This window comes from Enoplosus armatus, chromosome 15 (assembly GCF_043641665.1).
Source record: "Enoplosus armatus isolate fEnoArm2 chromosome 15, fEnoArm2.hap1, whole genome shotgun sequence".
Classification (NCBI taxonomy): domain Eukaryota; kingdom Metazoa; phylum Chordata; class Actinopteri; order Centrarchiformes; family Enoplosidae; genus Enoplosus; species Enoplosus armatus.
The window spans coordinates 10,765,298-10,787,527 of record NC_092194.1 but is presented as its reverse complement, the minus strand read 5'-3'; the positions used below and the strand labels follow the sequence as shown (position 1 = coordinate 10,787,527).

Here is a 22,230-nt window from a genome sequence, read left to right as displayed (position 1 = left end):
TATTGTTTTATTTACTGAACAGCGTGGCTTTTACAGTTAATACCAAACGGACCGTTCGCACTGTAAATATATTTGGATATAAAGTGTTGTTAAAGCTGTCTAAGAACTCCTGATCCGTTGTGACCGAAGTGATGCAACATGGCAGCAACTCCTCTCAGGTGTTTTCTCTCAGCACTAAGGAGACACACTCGGTGTCAGAGCCGTGGACTCAACTCTTTGGCAGAGAGGACAGTCAGCCGGGTGTCCACTGTTATGGTATGTAACCACAGGGGAGCAGAGGGAAACACAAGCCTGGACAAGGGACCCCTGGTAGAGTGGGACAGAAAAAGCGGTCGGGACAACAGCAGCTCTCCTTTGCTCAAGTCGGTCTCGGTGGGTTTGGGACTCTGTAGTGTGGCTCTTCTGGACAGTCAGAGAGACGAAAAAGCCAAGGACAGAAGAGTCTCGGTATCCGGGCGGTGTCTTGAACTCTTTCTGCCATCAGCTCAGTGTGCTTCTCCCTTTAAACCTGACAGCCCCCGCTATCAATACAACTTCATTGCAGATGTGGTTGAAAAGTCCACTCCAGCTGTCGTGTACATTGAAATCATGGGCAGGTGAGTGGACTGGAAAAGGTGCCATATGAAATAATTGAAATGTCAATGAAGTTGAGTTACACCATATTCTGTGACCCAGGTCGGATTTTCAGCTATGCTTTTATCATACTTCATATTACATAACTTATTTTGGTTAATGTTACCCCCACATTAATATGAGGTCACAAATTATGTTTGATAGATGCTGTTACCCTTGTTACTGTGTTGTTACTGTAACCCTATAATATAATGGTATTAGATACAGTGGCAGTCTGTTGAAAGCTGTTGCAGCACAGACGACAGTACACATTCAAAGTCACAGCTAGCAAAAGTTGTGACCCTATCTAAATATTATGGGGACACAATTTTGGTAACCGTTATCAAAATGAAGCAACGGGGCTAAAATCCCTTTAGGCCACAGAATCTAGAGTAACATCTGTCTGGTAGGACTGCAACTAACAATTGCTTTTGGTATCAGTTCAAGTTAATCATTTACATCAATCATTTTAAGATGACAAAGGTCTATCATAAATTACAGAGCTCTCAAATTTCTTTAATTATTAATATCAGTAGGTCAAAGTCCAAAGCATTTAATTTAATGATGTGAAACAGAAATAAGGAACTGTTATTATGTGTGAAGTTGTTATCAGGAGTTTGTTTTTCTTGGGGGGGGGTTGTTTGTTTTTGTAACATAAGTTATTTTCTGTCAAATAATCAATGAATCAACTAATTCAACACTTTAGAAGTAGATAGTCTTTTGTCATAACCATGATCTTCAGGGGCCCTCAAAAGCCTCAATTTCACTGTGAGGCTACTGGTTTGCAGTAATGTGATTGACTGTAACTTTGTTTGTGAATGTGGGAGTGTGCTCTACTAAAGCACATTATCAAATCACATGATGAGGGCCTGAAGGTGGGTCCTGTTTACCTGATCTTGTTGAAGCTGCCTGTTTGTCTCAAATAATGTTTTCTTTTCCTCTCTCTCTGTGGATTAACACATATAATACATTTTGCTTCCAGGCTGAATAGGATCAACTGCTTTCACTGTTTTACAGACACCCATTTTCAGGAAGAGAAGTCCCAGTGTCAAATGGCTCTGGTTTCATTATTAGCAGTGATGGTCTCATCGTCACCAACGCTCATGTTGTGGCCAACAAGAGAGGCGTCCGTGTGAAGCTCACCAACGGAGACATGTACAACGCCACTGTCCAAGATGTCGATCCAGTGGCAGACATCGCCACCATCAAAATCACTGCGAGGGTGAGCAGCAATCTGCAATCATCTCTGCTAAAGGAACTGAATGTTTTATCTTACTGGATCCACATTTGGAAGCACAGAGACTACCATCAACAGATCATCACAGCAACAGACAGAATCAGAAAGTTAAGACAAAAGAGAAGACAAAGAACATAAGTGTTTTCTTCACAAACATGAAACCAGGGGAATGGCAAGTGGCTGACAATAAAGCCAGATGATTTGTAATAACACAATGAAAATTCAGCAAATAAGGAGGGAAACACACTAATAAGCCTTCAATACGATCAAAATTAGCAACACTTTAATTTATTTTAATGAGACACCCTTCAAACTTGATGACTATTTAATATGAATCTGAACATTAGCCATCCTGCTCTTCCTAATGAGAACAACACTTTACTGAAAGACCACTATAGCAAAACTCGTGAATAGTCTTCTGTGTTTCCCATGAAAAAGCAGTACTGTGATAGAAGAACCAACATCTTTATAATAGAGCAGCAAGATAATAGAAATAGGAGGCGTTATTGTTGCGATGGTATGAATGACCTACGAGCAGCGAGGATGTACTGTTGAACTGCTCTTTCTCTCCCCTGACATGCAGAATCCTTTACCCACGCTCACCCTTGGTCAGTCGTCTGATGTTCGACAAGGAGAGTTTGTGGTCGCCATGGGAAGCCCGTTTTCTTTACGGAATACAATCACGTCAGGAATCGTCAGCTCAGTACAGAGAGGCAGTAAGGAGCTGGGCCTGTCCAACTCCAACATGGAGTACATCCAGACTGATGCAACCATTGATGTGAGTACTCTCCCATAATTCAATTTACAGGTATATGTATATACAAAATCACCATGGTAGTGACTCCAGAGTACACAGAGTGACACAAGCCGCATGATTTTATTACTTAACTTCACCGAGGGACAGACTTCGATGAAGAAGAAGATGTGCTCTCTGTCTGTTTTAAGGACTAATAATATTCTAAATGTGAGGAACAAAAGTGTCAAATGGATCAGGGAATGAATAAGCCTGTTGAGAGGATTTACTATGACTCATAATGTCTCATATTACGCTTCTTGACGTCACATGTGACTGATTTATTTTGCAGTTTGGAAATTCTGGAGGTCCCCTGATTAACTTGGTGAGTCACATGTCCTGTTTAAATGTCGATCATCACATTCAAATGTCACTAAATCTGTTCTGACCGGTGTGAAGCGTTTGAACGGACAGGAGATTTTCAGGTTGTTTAATATATTTAATATACTGTAGTTATAGTTGTTACATGAAATAACCTTTATGTTCTTATTACACATACTTTGTTGTTACTGGGTGTAAACTGATAGCTTGAGTGTGATTAGTATAACACTTAAAATGGGTTTCTTTTGTGTTCAAATGTTGCTTTCTAGCAACTGGAAAAATCATCACTATCACTAAAACTTCAGGAGTTTATTCACTCAGATTGACGTTACTGGACTTCGGCAGCCAAATAACATATTATTATCTGAATGTGTTATTTCTCCCCTAATTAGGATGGTGAAGTCATTGGTATAAACACCATGAAGGTCACAGCAGGGATCTCCTTTGCTATTCCATCTGATCGCCTGAGGCTTTTTCTTGATCAAGCAGCAAAAAAAAAGAGTAAGAACAGGCTCTAAGAATCAAAAGCTACACATCCCAGCCTCTTCTCTCTTATTCAAGAAATTATTTTTACTCATCCTGTTTTTGTGCATCTTCTTCAAGATTCTTGGTTTGGTGAGTCAGAGACGAAGCGGCGGTACATCGGTGTAATGATGCTGACGCTGACACCGAGGTAAATGCTTCACAATCAAAAAGGCCTGAAACTGAGTGACGTGTAGTTACATCAGAGCTGGCACCACTGCGTCTAACGCCACACGTGTTTCTGTTTTGTCCCTTTGCTTCAGCATCATTGCAGAGTTGAAGATGAGAGACCCAACCTTCCCAGACGTGACGCACGGCATCCTGATTCACAGAGTCATCATGGGCTCCCCGGCCAACAGGTGAGCAGACCAGGCCACTATGGATTTGGATGGGTAGTGAAGGATCCTTCCTGCTCTTGAAGTTTCATAGTGTTGGAGCCACTGAATATTTTTATCTCATGCATGTACTTGGGTTTCATTGCTGATAGACTTAAATGAGACTGCTATGTAGAATTTATAGACATTGCAGAATATGTTTGGTACATGTTTTTTTTGAAGGTATAAATTATTTAGTTTGGCTATACTTGCAGTTGATACAGTAAAAAGAGTATTCCCATAATCACGAAAAACCTTGAAATTGGATTTTGAGTCATCATGAATGTGAACAAATGAGTTTAAAATTTCCTTTCTAAGTAAAATGTTAATCTAAATGCACATTTTCTGCTAAGTAATACTTTCAAACTGTCATTTTAACATTTTTGATTCAGGCAATTATTGACATGATAATTGTTCAAACATGGTATTATATAATATGCATATGTATTACAAATGGAATTCGTCCTGCAAGTTGTGCGGGTAACCTCAAGTATGTTTGTATGTTCATATTGTTTGGACATTGTTAATATGGCAGGTAAGGAATTTAGCTTGTATGATATGTTGCTAACCTGCAGTACTGGTTTCAGAGCTGGCATGCTACCAGGAGACATCGTGGTGGAGATTAACGGAGTGAAGGTGAACACCTCAGAGGAGATTTACCAGGCCGTCCGCAGCAGTGACAAAATCACCACGGTGGTGCAGAGAGGACACGAGATGCTTCGACTGCAGATGACTCCAGAGATCACAGAGTGACACTAACAGCACAACTTCATTTATTAAAGCCATGCTGGCTTGATGGACCGATGGCCACATGATTAGTTCATGTACACAAGACAAGGAAACTGTGAAACCTGATAGTGAACGTGGTCAGATGAAGATGTAATAAACACAGATTTTTTTTCTTAAATGTACGATAGCCATATATGTCTGTTCAAGTATTTACTGGCTGTAAACCTCTGAAGCGGTCTCTCTCTAAATGGCTGATGGCTGTTAACTACACGATTTCAATGTCATTCTCAAATTCTAACAGTTTGAATCGTCATGAACCTGCCAGCACCTAAAGACGTAAATGGATAAACAGTTCAGTATTTATTCCCAGGTTTCTGAATACAGTAAACAAAATGTGTTTTCTACCTCTACACAATGCTCTTCTTATTCTTAATTGTCTTTCTACAGTCCAAAATACAGTGTTTGTAAATTGCAAGTTAATGAAACCTGAAGCAGTGTACTTTATTAAAGCCATTTAATGTTAGACAGCAACAAGAAGCATGAGAGACCCAACAATATGGCATGGATCAATGGTATTAAACAGACTACCATTAACTGAGCAAACAAGTTTGACAACTCACGAATGCTACTATGATGAGAATGATCACACAAGTAAAAGATGAATTGTTGAGATCCCACTTATTTTAACAGACTGGTTTGAGTATGTCACACAGTAAAAACCAAAAACATGAATTCACTTCATGTTCAGAGAAAAATGCCAATCCTCCATGATGAGACGCAAACAGAAAGTGAAGCGCTTACTCAGATTTCATTTTGAGATTAAGAGTCAAAGCTGTGAAGCCACACTGAGTAAATTAAAATTTCCCTGGTATATGTACAGTAACACACACTTACAGTAAAGTAATAAAGTGACATGTACTGGACTGCTACACAATTAAATGCATTTACCTCAAAGACTGACAGCCATTAAATGGAGATAACATTCAAACCACCAAAGGTTTAAACAATATGTTCATACTTCTGGACTAAAGACATCTTGTTAGGTACTACAACATACAAGTATGGGAGGAAAAATAAAATTGTTCAAATCCCATTAAAACGACTTTAAAAAGGCTTAATATATATTGCTGGTAATATTTTTCTTTTTAAGAAAATATAAATTGTGCGACTGAAGCTTACAATACACTGCTGGCAGTAGCGCCAGGTTCTGTGGTGACCTGCTGGAAAAAGGGTCATCTGTCGAGGCGCTGTGTGCGGAGAGACTCCCCCGGAAGAGAGAAGAAACAAACAAAAAAACAAACAAACGACAAATTGGACATCTCATGATGCCTGAATCCCTTGCACCAAAACCAAGATGCTGCTATGGTGTTTGTCACGGTGGAATGCTGCAGATATCACATGATGTGCACAAACAGCAGCCAAACTAAAGTCAAACTCATACAGATACATAAATAAGGGGCAGTGGGGTGCGGTTAGGTGGGCAGGGGAGGGGTCTTGGAGAGGAAGTGACAATATAAAGGGGAAATTGTAGTGTCCAGTCTAGTTCAGCAGTGAGCAGGCGAAGCGTTGACTCAGTTGACGTGGTCCAGAGCGCGCAGCAGCTCCTCCCCCTGCAGCAGGTACTGACGGCCCTGTAAGGGGGCGTTGACCTCGCAGTCGTCGCGGGTGAGCTGCGGCAGGGTGAAGAGGGAGCCGGTGCCCTCTGACGTGCTGCCCAGCAGACGACTCGCCAAATCTAAGAGAGAACAAGATACTTCAGAGTTATGATTCTGTTGATGTTTACTTTCACTCAACAGTCTAAAGTATTTACCACGCATGTAGTTTGTTCACCTGAAGGGAGCAGAAGTATGGTCCTGGTTGTTCCTGACTCTGAGGCCTTCAGCTTTTTGCCCTGCTCCAGTTGTTCCTGATGCAGAGCTCCCTGGGAAAATCATCAAATACAGACACTCAAACTCTCAATCTGTAAATACAAAGTAAGATCTATAAACCATGTTTGAATGTTGAGGACTTACCTGTCCAATCATCTCTTTTATGTCACCCAGTTTTCTTTTGCGCTGTGTGTTCTGAGCTGCCAGGGTCCTGAGCGAGACTTCTTTGACCAGCTGTGGGGTCCTGCAGCACAGCAATAGTGATTAGCTAACCCCCAAAAAGAGATATGATGAAGCAGTAAATATGGAGCACTTGGGAGACTTTACCTCTTAGCGATGATGGTGGCAAGATGAAGGGCATTTACTGGCTCAGGTGGTGCTGGTGAAGCTGTGCGACTGGCTGGTGAGCTGAATGGGGAGCCAGGATAGCTGTGGATGTCCTGTGTGACGTGGACTGGAGAACTCTGAAGGGATTTGACTGGTCCACAAGACAGAGGCTCCTCTGGGGTCAAACCACGCAGCTGGAAGTCATCGTCCATGGGGATGTAGGGAGCCAACATCTCCAGATCCAAGTCTTCCATTGCCTTGAAGTAAAAAGAAAAAGGTGTAATGAATCAGAATGCAGAGAACTTTTTACTGCATTGGATCAACAATGAACTTGATTTAAATGCAGTAAAATTGACAGCATCTTCTGGGATTATTACCTGTGTAGTGAAGGGGGTCTTGGGCTCTGTATCAATGGCAAACAGCTTCTCCACCAAGTCTAGTTTGAAATCTGAGCTCATGTCTGAGTCCATGGGAAAACAAAAGTCCAGTGGACTGTCAGCCTTAAGAGAAGAGCAGTCAGAGGTCATTCCCTTCTCAGTACATCTTAGTGAGTGGATAAAAAAAAGTCTATTGTCTATCCTGCAAAATGACAATAATTCACTGGGTCTCACCTCTGAGGAGCTGGGTGGTGTAGTGGACGGGGCTGGAGCATAGCTCCCGGCTTTTGCATCCTCACAGGTGGTGGTAGTGACATGGAGAGGCTCGCTGGGCGGCAGAGGGGAAAGAGGCCGAGCCAGCTTGTCACTGGTGGAGGGAAGCATTACATCATTGTAGAGGGGGACGTCCTTCAGCAGCTGGATCTCTGAATCTGCACCAGAAGACAGAGGGAGGTTAAAATGGTTTCAGTCATCCAGGATATAAACTCTGTACGCTGTGGAGATGTTGAAGTGTATATGAGGCCACGAACCAGGGCAGCTGAAGTCCAGGGAGATGATTGCATCTCCAGCCGCTGGGGCCAGAAGGGTGAGGGCCTCGGGCTCTTCTTTCAGCTGGTCGTACAGGCTAGCCAGCGGCTGAACCTCTACTGCCTGAGTGAACAGTTTGACCACATCCACCTCTGGGCTCTTCTCCTCCTCCTTATCCTCCTCATCCTCCTCCTCATCCTCCTCATCCTCCTTCAGCAGGGTTGGAGACATGTCGGGCTGGCTGCTCTCAACTACAGCTTTTTCTTCCTCCTGCTGCTCCTCCTTCACTGGCTTCACATCAAAACTCTGCTCCAGAGACAAGATCAGTTTCTCCTCCTGGATGCCACTGTAACAGAGTGATGCAAGATTGTAAAATTGAGTTTACCGACAACTTTACAATGGCTCTGAAAATAACCACAAGAACGCTGTGTGTAATCTATCTGTTTTGTACATGCCAGTTCTTAAGATATCACCTGACAGAAAACAAAGCAAACTGACTGGTTAATACATTATCTTATGTTATAGTACCTGAGCACAAAGTTGACACAGACAACACACTGTGGCTGGGAGTTCTTGTTGTTGTAGATGACGGTGGCTTGGGTTTCCACCCACACAAAGCCTCCTCTCTTGGCCAACATTCGGTACTGGCCTGTGCTGACCTGGCCCTTTGCAAACACTATGAGTAAAGAGAGAAATTAGAAAGGAATCGATTTAGACATTTTGTTAAAGGTTTGGCAAAAATAACACAGCTGGAATTTGTTGTGGACCAGGTTTTAATTTTGGCTCTGTGTACTCCTGGTATTCATGCTTACAGTTGTGGTGAGTCTTAGTAAGATGGTCCGAGTCCAGAGCATGATAGTACTCATACACAGACCGATTCAACAGGTCCTCTGGATCATAACCCATGAGCTCAGTGATCCTGGACAAGCAAAAAAAAAAAAGATTACTTCTTCCATAGCTTTGCAGACTAGTCTTCTGTAGTACCTACACTGAACACTAGGTGGCCCTGTGTGACTATGTTTGTGAGAGCTTTGGCCATAACAGCCAATAAAAAGTACTACACAGGCGGCTTAAGAAGCCAAATCGGGTTTGATCCACTTTTAAAGCATATAATATTCACTCAGATGGGCAGACTCACCTCTCGTCACAATACGTGAACTTCATGTCCATCGTATGGCGGCTGAGAAAGGTCTTGGTGTCCAGAGGGACCTCAATGTTGGAGGGGTGTTGGATGGGGTCACAGATCAACACCAGGTACGGGACAGGTGGCTCCTTTTGCCCGTTGGGAGTCTGCTCAGTGTGGCCATCATATATACGGACGTGACCTGAGCAGTGGAGCACCTAGAGAGACAACAGGAGGGTTACAACACTTTTATTATAATTTACAGACCCCGAGGATAGTAAAACCTTTCCTAATGCAGCAGACAGACAATCAGTCATAAGTAAGACATTACTCAGATACTGACAACAGCTGCTATTAGGCTGCAGCAATACTTGAATAATTGTGTGGTTACATGAGATTATTTTGTGTGCCCAAAATCACAGTTTTTACTTATACATGACAGAAAACCTTATCCCCTCATGTCCATTAGGTGACAACATATTAACTCAGGTGCCTGTGAAATGTTTTCAGTTATATGATAATATGAAATGTAGCCAACAGATATTATTTCCAATTATTCGAGACTATTCTTTAAACTTTAACTTTTCAACATTCAAGTAAAGGATACAACTAATATAGGTTTTCTATATGTAAATATGTCAATCACAGACACTGATGAGCACGACTAACATGATGGTCTTTTCCTCTGCACATTAGCTGATTGGATTTCTGCTGATGAAGACATCCGCTGTAATGCAGTTTGCACCTCAATAATTTGTGCAATTTAAATCCAAAGTTTTCTAACTATTCACCTATAGGCCGACATTATTCAAATATAATGATATTTTTACAGGCTGAGAGTGGGGAGTGGCAATAAACACAATAACGGTCATTACACCACAGCTGTGATATGCCCTACAACCATGCAGGAAGCCATTTATGTAGTTTTAAAAAGGTTGATAGAATTAGAATAATAAAATAATATAATATAATTAAAAGGATAATATATTTACTGCTTTTTAACCCAGGCTATATTAGAATGTTGTTTCCTGATGATTGATTGACCTCACTAACATCTCCAGTATGTACATGGTAAAATGGTAATAAATAATATATTACAGAATGAACAGTTATTACTGTACTGTTTTTGATGCATTTCTGAGATAACATTTCCTCGCTGATTCACTATGACCTACCTTCCATGTAGCTGATTTGACATTGACGGTGCGGCCCCTGCTTGTGAGAGTGCATTTCATTCGGAGGAAGAAGCTGCGCTCTGTGTTCGGCTCCTTGGCCTTTTTGGAGCCTGAAATCAGATGAGCAGGAAGAGAGACAAAGATTCAAAGGGGGAACCAGCTTCTTATGTTTCATTTCAATGTTTTACGACTGCCTCCATTTCAGTTTTTTTTTATTTCAGTTTTGTTTTTATTCTAAACTTTTACCAACAGTTCACATTTGCATTCATGGGACGTGGAGTCACCAGCTGAGACAATATCAGTACAATGCCTGGCAAATAGAGCAAAGAAGGCCTCAAATTAGCATACATTGATAACAAATTATGTTATGAAGCACATTTCAGAGGGAAGCACTGACAAGTTTTAGCTGCATTAATTTCACTTAAAATTTAACCCACCGGAAATGAAACAAATTCCATCTACTGACATAAAGCAAGGCTAAATACTGTTATGCAAGCAAAACAGGAAATGTGCCAGTGATGTAGCATACTGTTCCAGTAATGCTGAGTGAAAGGTCACTGAAGTCCAAACACTAGCCAACTGTAATCACTTTGACCTCAGGACTGAAGTGGGAAAATGATAACAAGTTCTGACAGCTTCCTAGTCTGAACCTGTCAGCTCAGAGTGAATCTGATTCCCTGCTGATTGGGGCACTGGCAGACCTGACACACTGTTTGTGTGTGTCCATCTCTGTCCATTAGTGAGGTCTGATAATATGACAGTGTTGTTGTCCCTCACCTGTTCTGTGGACCAGCATCTCCCTCAGCTCCTCCTGGTCACAGGGATGTATGAAGTCAAACACACTGTGTCCAGTCAGATCAAACTGCAGCAGAAAGAGTGAGAACAGAATTTAAGTCCTTTATTGGTGTCCATGGTAGACATTGTGTGGTGACTTCTAACCTCTTTTAATTAAGGCTAATGTGTATGTGTCTGTTTATTGAGCAATATCTGCAACAACCTAACCATAACCATATTAAACCAACAGGTTTTTGTTGCGTATGGTTGGAAACAAAATCGTTTTCTTGGCTCTCAGCATGTCAAATCAGACTTACCTGTGCCAGCCCCAGGCACTTGTTGACATTCTCAGAGAGATAGATCATATCTCCGTCTTCAGACAGCACCACGAGAAAGCCCTCCAGGGCCTTTAGGTAGGAGCTGTTTAGCTGGACATCAAGCTCTGTTTCTTCCTCTGCCATTGGTTTATCTGGAGGAGATAACAGAGAGGGGAGGAGAGAGATAAAGAAAGGTAGGGAAAGAAAAGAAAAGCAAGATGAAATGAGGCACAGGACATCAAAAGTCTCTGTGTTGTGTGATGTACCCTGTAAACATGTTCTTTGGACAGCACAGAAAAACAATGTCTGCAAAGGGATCTATATTTGTTTCATGCCTGGGTCGATTTCTTAAAGCAGCTGACTCAGTGTTTAACCATCTATCACTGCTTTCTTCACTCTTCCTCTGCATCTCAAACTGTGCTCACTTTTTCTTTCCTCCAGGAGATCCTTTACATTCTTTTAATTGTGGCTAAACAACTATTAAAAATGAGTATCTGACATCTTTATCACAACAATCTATTCTCAAGCTGCCTCTAAGATAATAATAAAAATTGTACAATTTAAGTATCAATGGGAGTCTGGAACCAAATTGAAAAACTATCCACTAACAGGTACAACAACTAAAAGATACTGACCAGTGCTGAGCAGTTTTCTCATGCGCAGGTAGCTGATGGTGAGCCTCATTATTGACGCCTTGTCCAGGCTGGAGCTCACGCTGTGGGGCAGGGGCAGCTCCTGGGCCAGCTCGTAGAACACCTCTGACTCCTTCCCGCGCCTGCATCGCGCTGCATCCCTTGACTTCTCCTTCCTGCGCTCCGAGCTCACCCTGCGGGAGACAAGTGGCAGTGGGTCAGCCACAGCTTGGCCGCAAACTGGTTTTGATCCCACTACGCACACCACAAGAGCTGACATCCCTCCTTCCCGACAGTGTGAGTGTGTGTGTGTGTGTGTGTGTGTGCGTGTGCGTGTGTGTAGGGTCCGCTCAGTCACTGGCCTGTCACTGGGGAGGCTGCAGCAGCTGGAGTTCGCAGCAAGCGAGCGAGCGAGCGGCCAGGCTGCTGTCTGGACCCCCGTCAGACTCATTTACATACATGGCTATCTGCAACCGTCTTATTGGCTGCTGACCAAACAAGTCCACCCCCTCAGAGTGATTGGCTGGGAGGCCGGGCATGGATCCTCCAGTCAGTCTGTTGGTGCTCAGCCAAGCTACAGTGCAACACCAATCATTGTGACATTTACGAGCCTGGCTGAACAGATCTACAGGGAGGATAATGATAATACTGGCACCAACACAGAGAGCACATACAAACACAGAGTAAGTGACACCTTACACTTCCAGGACAAATTAATGGCCATATTTTTTATTATTTTTCATTAGCATCACTCATAACTGCTTACTACTTGTATTATCTCCATTTTAGATCAAGCTTTTATCCAGGCAGTTTTCCAAGGTCTGGCTAATGGACTCTCCCCACACTGTAAACAACATCTTAAGACCTGGCAGTATTTTAAAATGACAAAGTACAGCAGACTTTAAAGGACACAATGACTCGTGCAAGTCTCTATAAAAGGAAACATGGCTTTTAAGCTAAACATTGATTGCACATGGGAAGCTCATATGACCACTTACATAAACAGAGCAGCTACATCTGGACATAATTGCAAAAGTCAACCTGACTGCTGTTGAATTTATATGTCAACCCCTCTCCAAAACCATTACCTCATGACCTCACATGCATTTAGATGACAAAGGCCCTTGGCTTTGAAATGTAATTGAAATTGATCTGTTATCCACTTACAGCATTGACCAAGGCCAAGGTATTGTTATCTGAGCCTCTCGAACAAGAAAATGGACCAGTTAACTAAAATTAGCCTACTGTGTATCAAATCACCTGGCGGCAGTGCAGAGAGATTTTTTCAATTGGTAGAGTAGGTTTGGGAATGCTTTTGGTTTTAGACCAAAACTTTCCACCAAATACAATTTACAGAATTAGTTATCTGCTATAAAAAAGGTCTGAGTGTGGCCTTTGTCTCCTGGTGCAGCGGCAAACCTGGCACTGACCTAAGCCTGAGAACAACATCAGTGATGATTTTGGGAGCATACTGTTGTCACTACATAGTTGAAGCACAGACACTGCACTAGGGGGCAGCGGTCAAACTGTACAGAAAACAAACAAACAAGTAAAATAGAAACTACTTTCAACCCTATGAATTGAAAAAAATTATCCTCCTCCTCTCAAAGATGTTTATGTGTACTGTAGTATAAACAACCCAGACCATATTTACAGCTACAAGCATATGCATTCATCCACATGTTTGCACATTTGTCAATACCACTGACAAATATTTACAATATCTTCTTCTTCATAGCCAGAATATCTGGGCACCATGAAAGCTGATCACATTATGCAACCAGTCTTGTATCAGCACATTTCCCTTCTGACTTTAGGCTCCTACTGTAACACAACATTCACCTCCAACCTACATTCAAGTAACTAGGTTAATTTATCAGCACAAGGTGAAATTATTACAAATGATTAACAAGTCCTTGTACACGCTGCAACACACGGGGAAAGTCCTCTCGCTAAGCTACTGGCTAAGCTCCTGATGATCTAATGACAGATAAACTCGACACATTGTTATAAACTGTGCGCTCACTAGGACGCTAGATGACCGATAAGCCTGTATACAAATAGTTTCCCTCTGTAGAGGCTGGACCCCATTGTATCACATGCATTTATGCAAATTGACTTCAGTTGTAATATTCCACTAGACACACCTCCACCCAAGACAGAGGTACAACACAGAGAAGGACATTTAACTAAGTCTATATTCAACATGCCCAACAGTCCAGTGTATAAGCCACTGTGTATCACTACAATACCAAAGCTGGTTATCATAAAGGACAGTTTTGAAGAATAAAACCCTGTGACACTACAACCACTTCAGTCCTGTGATACTTCATTATAAAAAGTAAAACTGAAACTGAAACCCCCCCCCCCCCCCCCCCCCGTAGGCCATCAGACTTGCAAAAGGGAGAAGAAAACTGCTTTTATTTTTTTACATGAAACATGTAATGAAACCAAAATGTGATGTTACAACAAAGGCCAGCAGAGAGGCCACTGTTACATAAGACTATTAATGCACATGGTCATGCATGCCCAGCAGTCCTCTGCCTGACATGCCTCACTGCATACACAATCACATTTGCAGTTTCACTAGCTTTAATTGGGCTTGTTTTGTTTTCTAATAAGAACGAGTGGTATTATGTAAACAAAACTTACTGAGTTGGTAACAGATGTGAAGAAGTGGATTGGAGATTAATGGTGGACGCGAACCGGTGTACAATGAAATGTTTTCACTATCTGTCAGTCCTGTTTAGTGTGACAGTAAACATTGTTATCTATTATATAATGCAGCTCAGGGAAACAGCACAACTAAAACTTCTACCCAATATGGGGAGAAAAGCAAAGCAAGACTGAAAATAAACCAGTTTCACAGACAAATAAACCCTTGGCATCATAATCAGCTACATGAAGTGACATTTTTGGACGAAGTACAGTAGGGGTCTCCCCTATATTCCTAAGTATGATACTAACAGTGCATTACTAACATACTTTGCATATTGTGGTAGATTTTGGAGGTGGAATAATGGAGCTACAGTGAGTACGATGCTTCAGTGGCAGTGATGTTACATATTTCCTTGTGTTTAGCAACTCAATAAATAATTGATCATCTAAACCAAAAAAAAAAGAAGCTGCATCTCTACTTGATAATATTTTGTCATGCCAGAATAAATGCTACTTTTTTTCTTTTCTGGCATGAGGAGTATAAAAACTAGCATATGGTAGTAACAATTATCTGTTGTCAAAACTGTTTTTAAATTACTGCAGTGTGCGGAGTTACTGGACTTTGTTACAGATTATATTACAACAGATTCCTGATTTAAATAAATATGAAGCAAAATCAGGTTTTTGTTTACCCTCACATACAATATACCAGTCATCTGAGATTTTCACCAGCAGTGGTAGCTTGAAGGCTCACAAGATTCATAAGTTCACAGTATACAATAAAAGGGATACTAGGGACTCTTGTCTGTCCCTCTCCCCCAGGAGGTCTAGTCCTGGCAAACATACTCAAAATGACCAACATTATAAATCATTCACCAAGCTAATATAACCTCCACCTCCTGTGCTACATTCCTGAGAAAGACTACTTCAGCTGATTACATTTGGCCCGTGTACATTCACCAAGTCCAACTTATGCACTTCATTCTTAACAAAAGGAGCCTCTCCACTGGAGCTGGGCTGGCCTGACTCATGGATTGTACAAATCAGCCTCCAACTGATCAAGCATTTTACTTTCTTTGAATTTCCATGTGTTTCCATTAAGCTTCATCTCAGACGTGTGTTCAATCTCAAAGGGGTATTGGAGACTGTTCAAAATACTGCCCTGGAGAAACTGACCTATACTGAATGACAATATGAAAGGATTCATGAAAACAGCAGACATTCATAAATGAGTTAGATTCTTCTGGGTTTGACTACAAATGTAATTTTGCAAGGGTGGGTATACCGGAGCCAAAAAAGCTTTTAAGCTTGTTTTCCCCTTTAATGTGACAAGGGAAGACAGGTGTACAGCACTACCTTGTTTTTTGCATTCCGCTCAGATTTTACACTTTGCTCAAAAGTCAAAGTTTTGGCACTTTAATCATCTACGCTGCTGACCATTGGCCTTTCAAATCACGTCCAACTATATTACAGCTAACAGATCTTTGTGATAATTTGTAATAATGTCAGAAACATTGTTCATAGTTATCAGTCAATTTGTTGACAGACAGTGGCATCATCCATTAGCCCAAAACTCAAAAACGAAACATAACATTAGTCAAAATATGTATCAAAAGTATGGACAATGAGTCCAATGCAAAGAAAGTAAGATGTAACACTGAAACATGTCATTTGGGCACATAATTTATTCAACAACATGATGTGTGGAGGTATTGTTTTCATACTTCCTTCCTTGCATTGTTTATGAGACATGCCATTACAACAGTGTATTTATTCAAGAAGCAAGTGAAAAAAAGATTCACCATGACACACGTAAATGTGGGATTTGACATCTTACTGCACAACACAACCCTAGCAGCTGCTTTCTGATATGCTTCATTCACAATTAAAGCGTAGGAAGCATAAACTGCTTGTTTTTCTTGATATACCTCATGGGCAAAAGCCTCTCTCTCTTTGTATTTTTAAACACAGTAACAGGCTCACAAGATCAGCTACAAAGCATAGATTTAGCTGTCTGATAAAAGCAAGCCTTCAGTGCATCTCTTCTTTATTTTTGGTTTCAATCACAAACCATGAAACAAAAAAAAGTGCAAGTACATACCTATGCCCTGTACCAGCAAGTAACTTCTTTATCAAGCTCTAACTAGCCTGCACACAAGAAGCAGTTGTACTTTAATGTCTCAGGGCAACCTGCAAATTGCCAGGCAGTGAATCGCCACACACACTTGGCCACTCCTATTGACGTCAAGCCCCAGTGATTAAGAGGATGAGACAGAAATAATACCAAGAAAGGCACCTCTCAGAGACCAGCCAAAACTGCATCACACCACACTGCAAATCTTGATTTGTTCTCCGATATCAAATTGAACACATATCTACTGAAACAAAACCAAATTTCTAATTGACAGAGACTGAGTAAAGCCCATGGGGAAATTGGATGCAGTCTACAACAATAACACATCTTTAACAGGGAGAGAGCAACAGGTCAACCATTAACTAGTCAGCCTACAAGTGAACCAATGCCACTCAACCATTTTGGCACAGGCAGATGGCACCAACAGCCATAATAAGATCTTAACAACAACAACAACAACAACTACTGCTGCTCGGTGGGATTACAGCATGTAGGATGAAACAGAAATTAAACTGGAACAAATAGCACCCATGTTGAGTTATCAATGTTTCAAAGACATTATTCTCCCATTAAGTAACTTTTGGGGGACCATCCAAATCTATCATTTTACCATGACAATCAGTTCAGAAATTGTACAGGAAAAACTTGGTGCAAAGCGCATTCTCTGTATATACTCTGTATACAATTTTTCATGCAAGACAATAACACTCCTTTATGACTTTATTTCCACACAGACGCTTTGCATTGTTGTCTTCTGTGGAAGAATTTCATTGTTGCCGTTTTATCCCCAGCTGACAGCAGAGGAATCCCCAAGTGCACTCATCAGTTAATCATTTTTATGATATCTATTACGTTTATCTCAGGACTGACTCTGTTTAACGCTTTATTTTTTTTGGTCTTGCAACTGCTGTTAGCATTAAGACCACCTGAATCTGTACAGTAAGTGTGCGCCCAAGTCTTGCACACAAGAGTATAAAAGTTCATCATCTGTCTGCATATTTAATGTGTCTGTTCTTGATAGAAAGGCCCAGATCAGTCTGGATGCAGAGTCTGGGCATGCACAGGCAAAATTATCCTATTCTACAACCACTACTAATTATTATGTTTTCCCTGAAGCATGTCAAGAAGCACCATGATGGTCAGCTACACATCACACTCAATGTAGACAATGTTTTGCTCAGTCAAAACAAATCGATCAATTAGTCTGTTTTTGCTTGTTGGTCAGAATTCTAACACACCACGTCGGTCTCTGGTAACTTGTAACAGGCATATATTGCCTTTTTTTTTTTTTTTTTTTACATTTTTTACACTAAAAGGAGTATTCAAAAAACAGTATTCAGCTGCAACCTTATTTGCCTTGTTGTCTATGGAACCAATTGCCATATGCTGTATCCTACAAAACACTTTGACAGATTTAGTTTGAGTAGATAGACCTCCACATTCTTGACTATCAAATTGGCTTCTGGCGAGACAAACCTAACAGCCACTAACAAGATATATTTTGGCACTTTGCTGATGACTTAGTGAAAACAGGTTTTGTGGAAATGGAAGGAGTTTTAAATGCAACTATTGGCAACCTTACACAAGTTTACAAGCTATATAATTTTGGACGATTGCTTCTCTAACCAAACTTCACCACAAACTGTTACCAGTCCAGAAAAATAAAAGAGATTCAAACCAAGGCCGCTAAACCTTAAATATTTAAACAGAAACATTACACCACTCTCCAGCACTGCTCACGTGAGAGCTGGCATCTCGTCACTGAACACCGTCAAGGTTGGCACATCAAACCCAAACAGTAGACCACCAGTGATGGACTATTAATAGGATATATAGCTAAGTGTCACATTCAAAACAAATGTAAATGACGCTAATGTTGCATCTAGGAGGTCTCAACACCGATCACACACAAACATGTAGAAACGTTATCTATGGAGGTAAAATTCATTTCAAAGCAGATTTAATCAAAGGTTAACAGACAAAAATCAATCTGTCCAGATACTAAGTCACCTGCAATCAAGTAGTTGACGTTAGTAAACAGTTTAATGGCAATAGCTCTAGTTCTCTGCCAGCTAGCTAGCTCTGTTAGCCGCTTGCTAACAAAAATAGCGTCGCTAGCGAACGCATTTTGTCGAACAAACACGCCAAACTAGCAGTTAACCTTGAAATAAAGCCCATAATGTCACACCAGGAGTAGTAACCAAATCACAATCGAAGACCAACATTGTTAAGTCCACTCTTAAACAACAGCAACATGCCCCGTAGCGTTAGCTAGCGTTTACGTTACCTTTTCTTTTCTGGTACAATTCCTGTGTCCATGTCAGGACGAAAGGACCTGAGTTGAATCTCTCTCTCGGTATCAAGCTCTATCCGGGCCCGTCGAGAAATTAACCAATATCCCACGATTTCTTCACTGATATGAATACGTAAGTCCTCAAGCGGTTTGCATACGAGTTCTCACGGTGTATATTTCGTCAAAGTAATCAAGCTTTCATCCGCTAAAGGCAGCCAACTCGTCTACTACTCTTCTCCTGAGGCAGTGCCACGCTGGAGAGAGGTTACTTGCTGAGACAATGTTGCACCGTAAAGGATCGCTCACTCCTCCCCCTGCCTCCGCGGGGACGCGCAGTCACATGCTTTCATCCATCGAGGACGTGCACAGGAAACCTCAGAGGTCCAACGAGCAAACTGTAAAAACTAACATGATTACACAGATCAGAGTCATATTTATATCTCTTTTGGTTTTAAAATAATACTCCTGTCATGTTCCTTCAGTTTACTTTATTCTCTATACAGGCATGCTGTGTGTTTAAATGTCTAGGCCTTGTTTTGTGAAATGCCCCAGGCAATGGTGGAAGAGGTACTCTCTTTACTGAAGTAAAACTAGAAATACCACAGTGTAAAAATACTCTGTAAAGTCTTATACTTACTTATACTTATACTAAAATATACTTTTTAGTAAAATTACTCATTATGCAGAATGGCCCGTACAGAATAATATATATATCAAATTACTGGATCATAATTATTTGTGGTCATCACTGTAATGTTGTAGCTGGCAAAGGTGGGGCTCATTTTAATTACTTTATATACTGCTGGGTAGCTCTAATACATCATTAGTTAATTTATATTTTGTATGAATAATCTGAATATTCAAAGTAACTAGTAATTAGTGCCTTCCCTCCAGTGCCCCATCCACCTAATAGACCTCTTCATTTTTCATTTTTTGACCTGTTCCTAAATATGTGCATAGAATTTTCAAGAATTTTAAACTTAAGGACAAATAATTTGTCAACAGCTAAAGAGTATTGTTGCCAGCTTAAGCAGCTGCTTGTGTGTGAACTCTTGACATCATAGAAAAGATGTTCTTGGTTTGGTGTCTTCACCTCACTCGACCAGAGCAAAGTGTTGTCAGAAAGTAGGTAAGTGAAACAGTTTTAGATACATTTCCTCCAGTGCTCAGCACAAAATGGTAATGTAGCATTACTAAGATGTGTGCTTACAAGGGATTCAACTAGAATCCACTTCACACTCACTGGCTTACAGATGGTTTTTCCTGAACTGGTTTGGAGATTTCTGTCCAGTCAGGCTCCTCCTCTCGTACCACTGTGCATCATGTTTGGTAGTTATTCATGTCGCCTGTGACTCTGCTCTTGCTTTGGAAAAGAAAAATGGTAGGAAAATTATTTCCCAACCCCCCAAATTACAGGAAAGCTCACTCCCAATTAAATGTCCTCTTTGTTATAGCACCTTACAATTCTTCATTCTCTTACTTAGCACATGTTGGTTGTTACATCTGACTGTGACATTTAAGCAAAGCTTTGGTTATCACTTCCCAGAACTGTTGGCTGGGTGGCACAACACTTCAGTGAGAGTGGCAGAGCTGCAGACTTTGACTTGAGGACAAACAAATACATGACCTGGTGTGGCTTTGCTACCTTGTGAATTTAATTTTTAGGCCTCTAAACCATAGTCCCAGATCTGCTGGATTCATCTGGTTCTTACACTATGCTAGCAACAGCGCTTCACCACAGATGACTGAGCTAGTTACGCCTGTCTTCAACATTGAGTGTTACAGGTTATCATAGGGATTACTCAGTTGTGGCACATCATATTTATTTATTTATTTAGTCATTCTGATAACTTTATGATTGTCTGGAAGTTGTCTACGGTACTAGCCACGCCTTTTTTGTGCTATTGGTCCTTTCAGGAAGGTGAGCGCCTGGTGCCACCTCAAACAGTTATATTCCAAACCCTGCCAGTCATCTCTGTAGTGAGATTAGTATTTGAGTAACACATATATAGTATGCAAAAATATGAACACCTGCTGGTACTTTTTGTGGCACAACCTTTTCTTATGTCTTAGAAGTTCAATTAAAACACACTGAAGGGACTCTGCTGTGTGGTAACACCATTAACACAGCATTGAAAGGGAAATGTTGAAATGTACAGGAACGATTGCTTTAAAATAATGGCCGTCGTCTGATTGGGCTCTACTTTCTGAGTCAATGTCTTAATCCTTGTAGTCCCTTCCTAGATAGGATGAGAACCATCATCTAATATACAAACTACATGCTGGGGTGCTGAGCATGTATTTAAACTCACAGAACTTATTTTGTGTTGATGCACAAAAAGTCCAAGTCCAAGTGACAAAAAAAAGATTCCTCCTGGGAATTTCTTAGGGGATGTCTGTGTAGAGTGTAGAGAGTCTTTTTCATTATCTGTTGCTACTTTTGGGCGTATCAATCATGCGGACAGCAGGGTCAAACACTGATTCAATCAAGCAGCACAGAGACGCTGCTGGCAGCCATCAGTAAGTCTCAGTAATGAAAGCTGAGACAAGGCTCCTAAATCTTTCCTCTCATTCAGACATCACCGGAGGAAAGCTGCCAAACGGAGGCCACATTAATGGGTAAACAAAAAGTCAAGTCATTTAATCCAGCGTCCCACTGTTTTTACAGCACACACGACCATCTTTGTTAAGCTTAAAGTAGATTAGTTGGCTGCTGTTAAGATCAATGCACTTTTAAATATTAAACTTTAAGGTGAATCAGAGACCTAACAGGCACAATAGGAAGAGCTTAGCAGCAGTATTAGCCTCCACAGGCTCAAATGTTTTTCCAAGTAAACATAACTTTGCATTAGCAGAGTAGCTCTTTGTTTTGTGCTGCATTTTTGTATGCAAGAGCCACCAATTTACAGTATTTAGCTGCACAATCCTCCACAGGACAGGGGGCTGAGGAGATAAACACGTGCGATGTGGAGACTTCCTCCCTCAAACCAACAGGAAGAGTCCACCTCCGTCCTGTGAGGTCGGGCTGTTCATAGCTGTGCAGGTTCAGTTCAGGGCACACAAGTTTCATCTCAACGCAAGTTTCTTTTTCCCTTTGTTGTTGTTTTGTTTTAACAGTTTCCGACAGTGCACATTAGACTGTTTTCGTGCTTCTCAAAGTGCCACAAAAGCATAATTCTCTCCTTGTGTCTTCCTGTTTCTATCAAAGGCGACAGTAATGACGCTGTGTGGTTTCCTGTTTATTCTCTGCTGGTCTACTGAACCACCAGATGATTGGCCAGTTACTGTACAACACGGTTCAAGTTCTCTCTGTCTATCTTTCTGTCTACCTCCTCCAGTTTCCATTTTATGGTCTTGCAGAGAGGGTGGTTTAAGTGTTCGGCAGGGAGACTATTCCATAACTTTCTTGGATTTGCATGTTTGAAAATGCCCCCGT

At 41.2% G+C, this 22,230-nt stretch overlaps 2 protein-coding genes across 4 annotated transcripts; one reads left to right on the top strand and one right to left on the bottom strand.

Moving 5' to 3' along the window:
• The first annotated feature begins 42 nt into the window (after positions 1–42).
• LOC139297270 (serine protease HTRA2, mitochondrial-like) lies at positions 43–4,781 on the top strand. Of its 2 annotated transcripts, none has more exons than XM_070919862.1 (8): positions 43–596; positions 1,630–1,834; positions 2,433–2,627; positions 2,935–2,967; positions 3,356–3,464; positions 3,567–3,636; positions 3,749–3,844; positions 4,447–4,781. In XM_070919862.1, exons 1-8 carry the CDS (start codon positions 139–141, stop codon positions 4,610–4,612), a joined length of 1,332 nt encoding a protein of 443 aa, XP_070775963.1. In that variant the 5' UTR covers positions 43–138; the 3' UTR covers positions 4,613–4,781. The 2 variants fall into 2 exon arrangements, with proteins under 2 accessions (XP_070775963.1, XP_070775962.1); XM_070919861.1 differs by having other exon boundaries at positions 1,630–1,876; positions 2,388–2,627.
• Positions 4,782–6,048: 1,267 nt separating this feature from the next.
• Positions 6,049–19,055, bottom strand: hif1aa (hypoxia inducible factor 1 subunit alpha a). 2 transcript variants are annotated; one of them, XM_070919860.1, is made up of 17 exons: positions 18,789–19,055; positions 11,713–11,903; positions 11,078–11,229; positions 10,764–10,848; positions 9,987–10,096; positions 8,827–9,029; positions 8,501–8,607; positions 8,217–8,364; positions 7,986–8,034; positions 7,941–7,955; positions 7,691–7,877; positions 7,395–7,591; positions 7,161–7,283; positions 6,826–7,040; positions 6,577–6,700; positions 6,419–6,494; positions 6,049–6,323 (listed from the first exon to the last, which is right to left on the bottom strand). In XM_070919860.1, exons 1-17 carry the CDS (start codon positions 18,818–18,820, stop codon positions 6,160–6,162), a joined length of 2,178 nt encoding a protein of 725 aa, XP_070775961.1. In that variant the 5' UTR covers positions 18,821–19,055; the 3' UTR covers positions 6,049–6,159. The 2 variants fall into 2 exon arrangements, with proteins under 2 accessions (XP_070775961.1, XP_070775960.1); XM_070919859.1 differs by having other exon boundaries at positions 6,419–6,509; positions 6,601–6,700; positions 6,784–7,040; positions 7,691–8,034.
• Positions 19,056–22,230: the final 3,175 nt, after the last annotated feature.

Bases quoted from the DNA above. Each gene is read 5' to 3' on its own strand.
- LOC139297270 (XM_070919861.1), top strand. From the start codon at position 139: ATGGCAGCAACTCCTCTCAGGTGTTTTCTCTCAGCACTAAGGAGACAC. The intron at 2,628-2,934 runs GTGAGTACTCTC...TTTATTTTGCAG, and splicing joins AGACTGATGCAACCATTGAT to TTTGGAAATTCTGGAGGTCC. The intron at 3,465-3,566 runs GTAAGAACAGGC...ATCTTCTTCAAG, and splicing joins TCAAGCAGCAAAAAAAAAGA to ATTCTTGGTTTGGTGAGTCA.
- hif1aa (XM_070919859.1), bottom strand. From the start codon at position 18,820: ATGGACACAGGAATTGTACCAGAAAAGAAAAG. The intron at 10,097-10,763 runs GTGAGGGACAAC...ATCTGATTTCAG, and splicing joins GATGCTGGTCCACAGAACAG to GCTCCAAAAAGGCCAAGGAG. The intron at 7,592-7,690 runs GTTCGTGGCCTC...CTTCTGGTGCAG, and splicing joins CCTGGACTTCAGCTGCCCTG to ATTCAGAGATCCAGCTGCTG.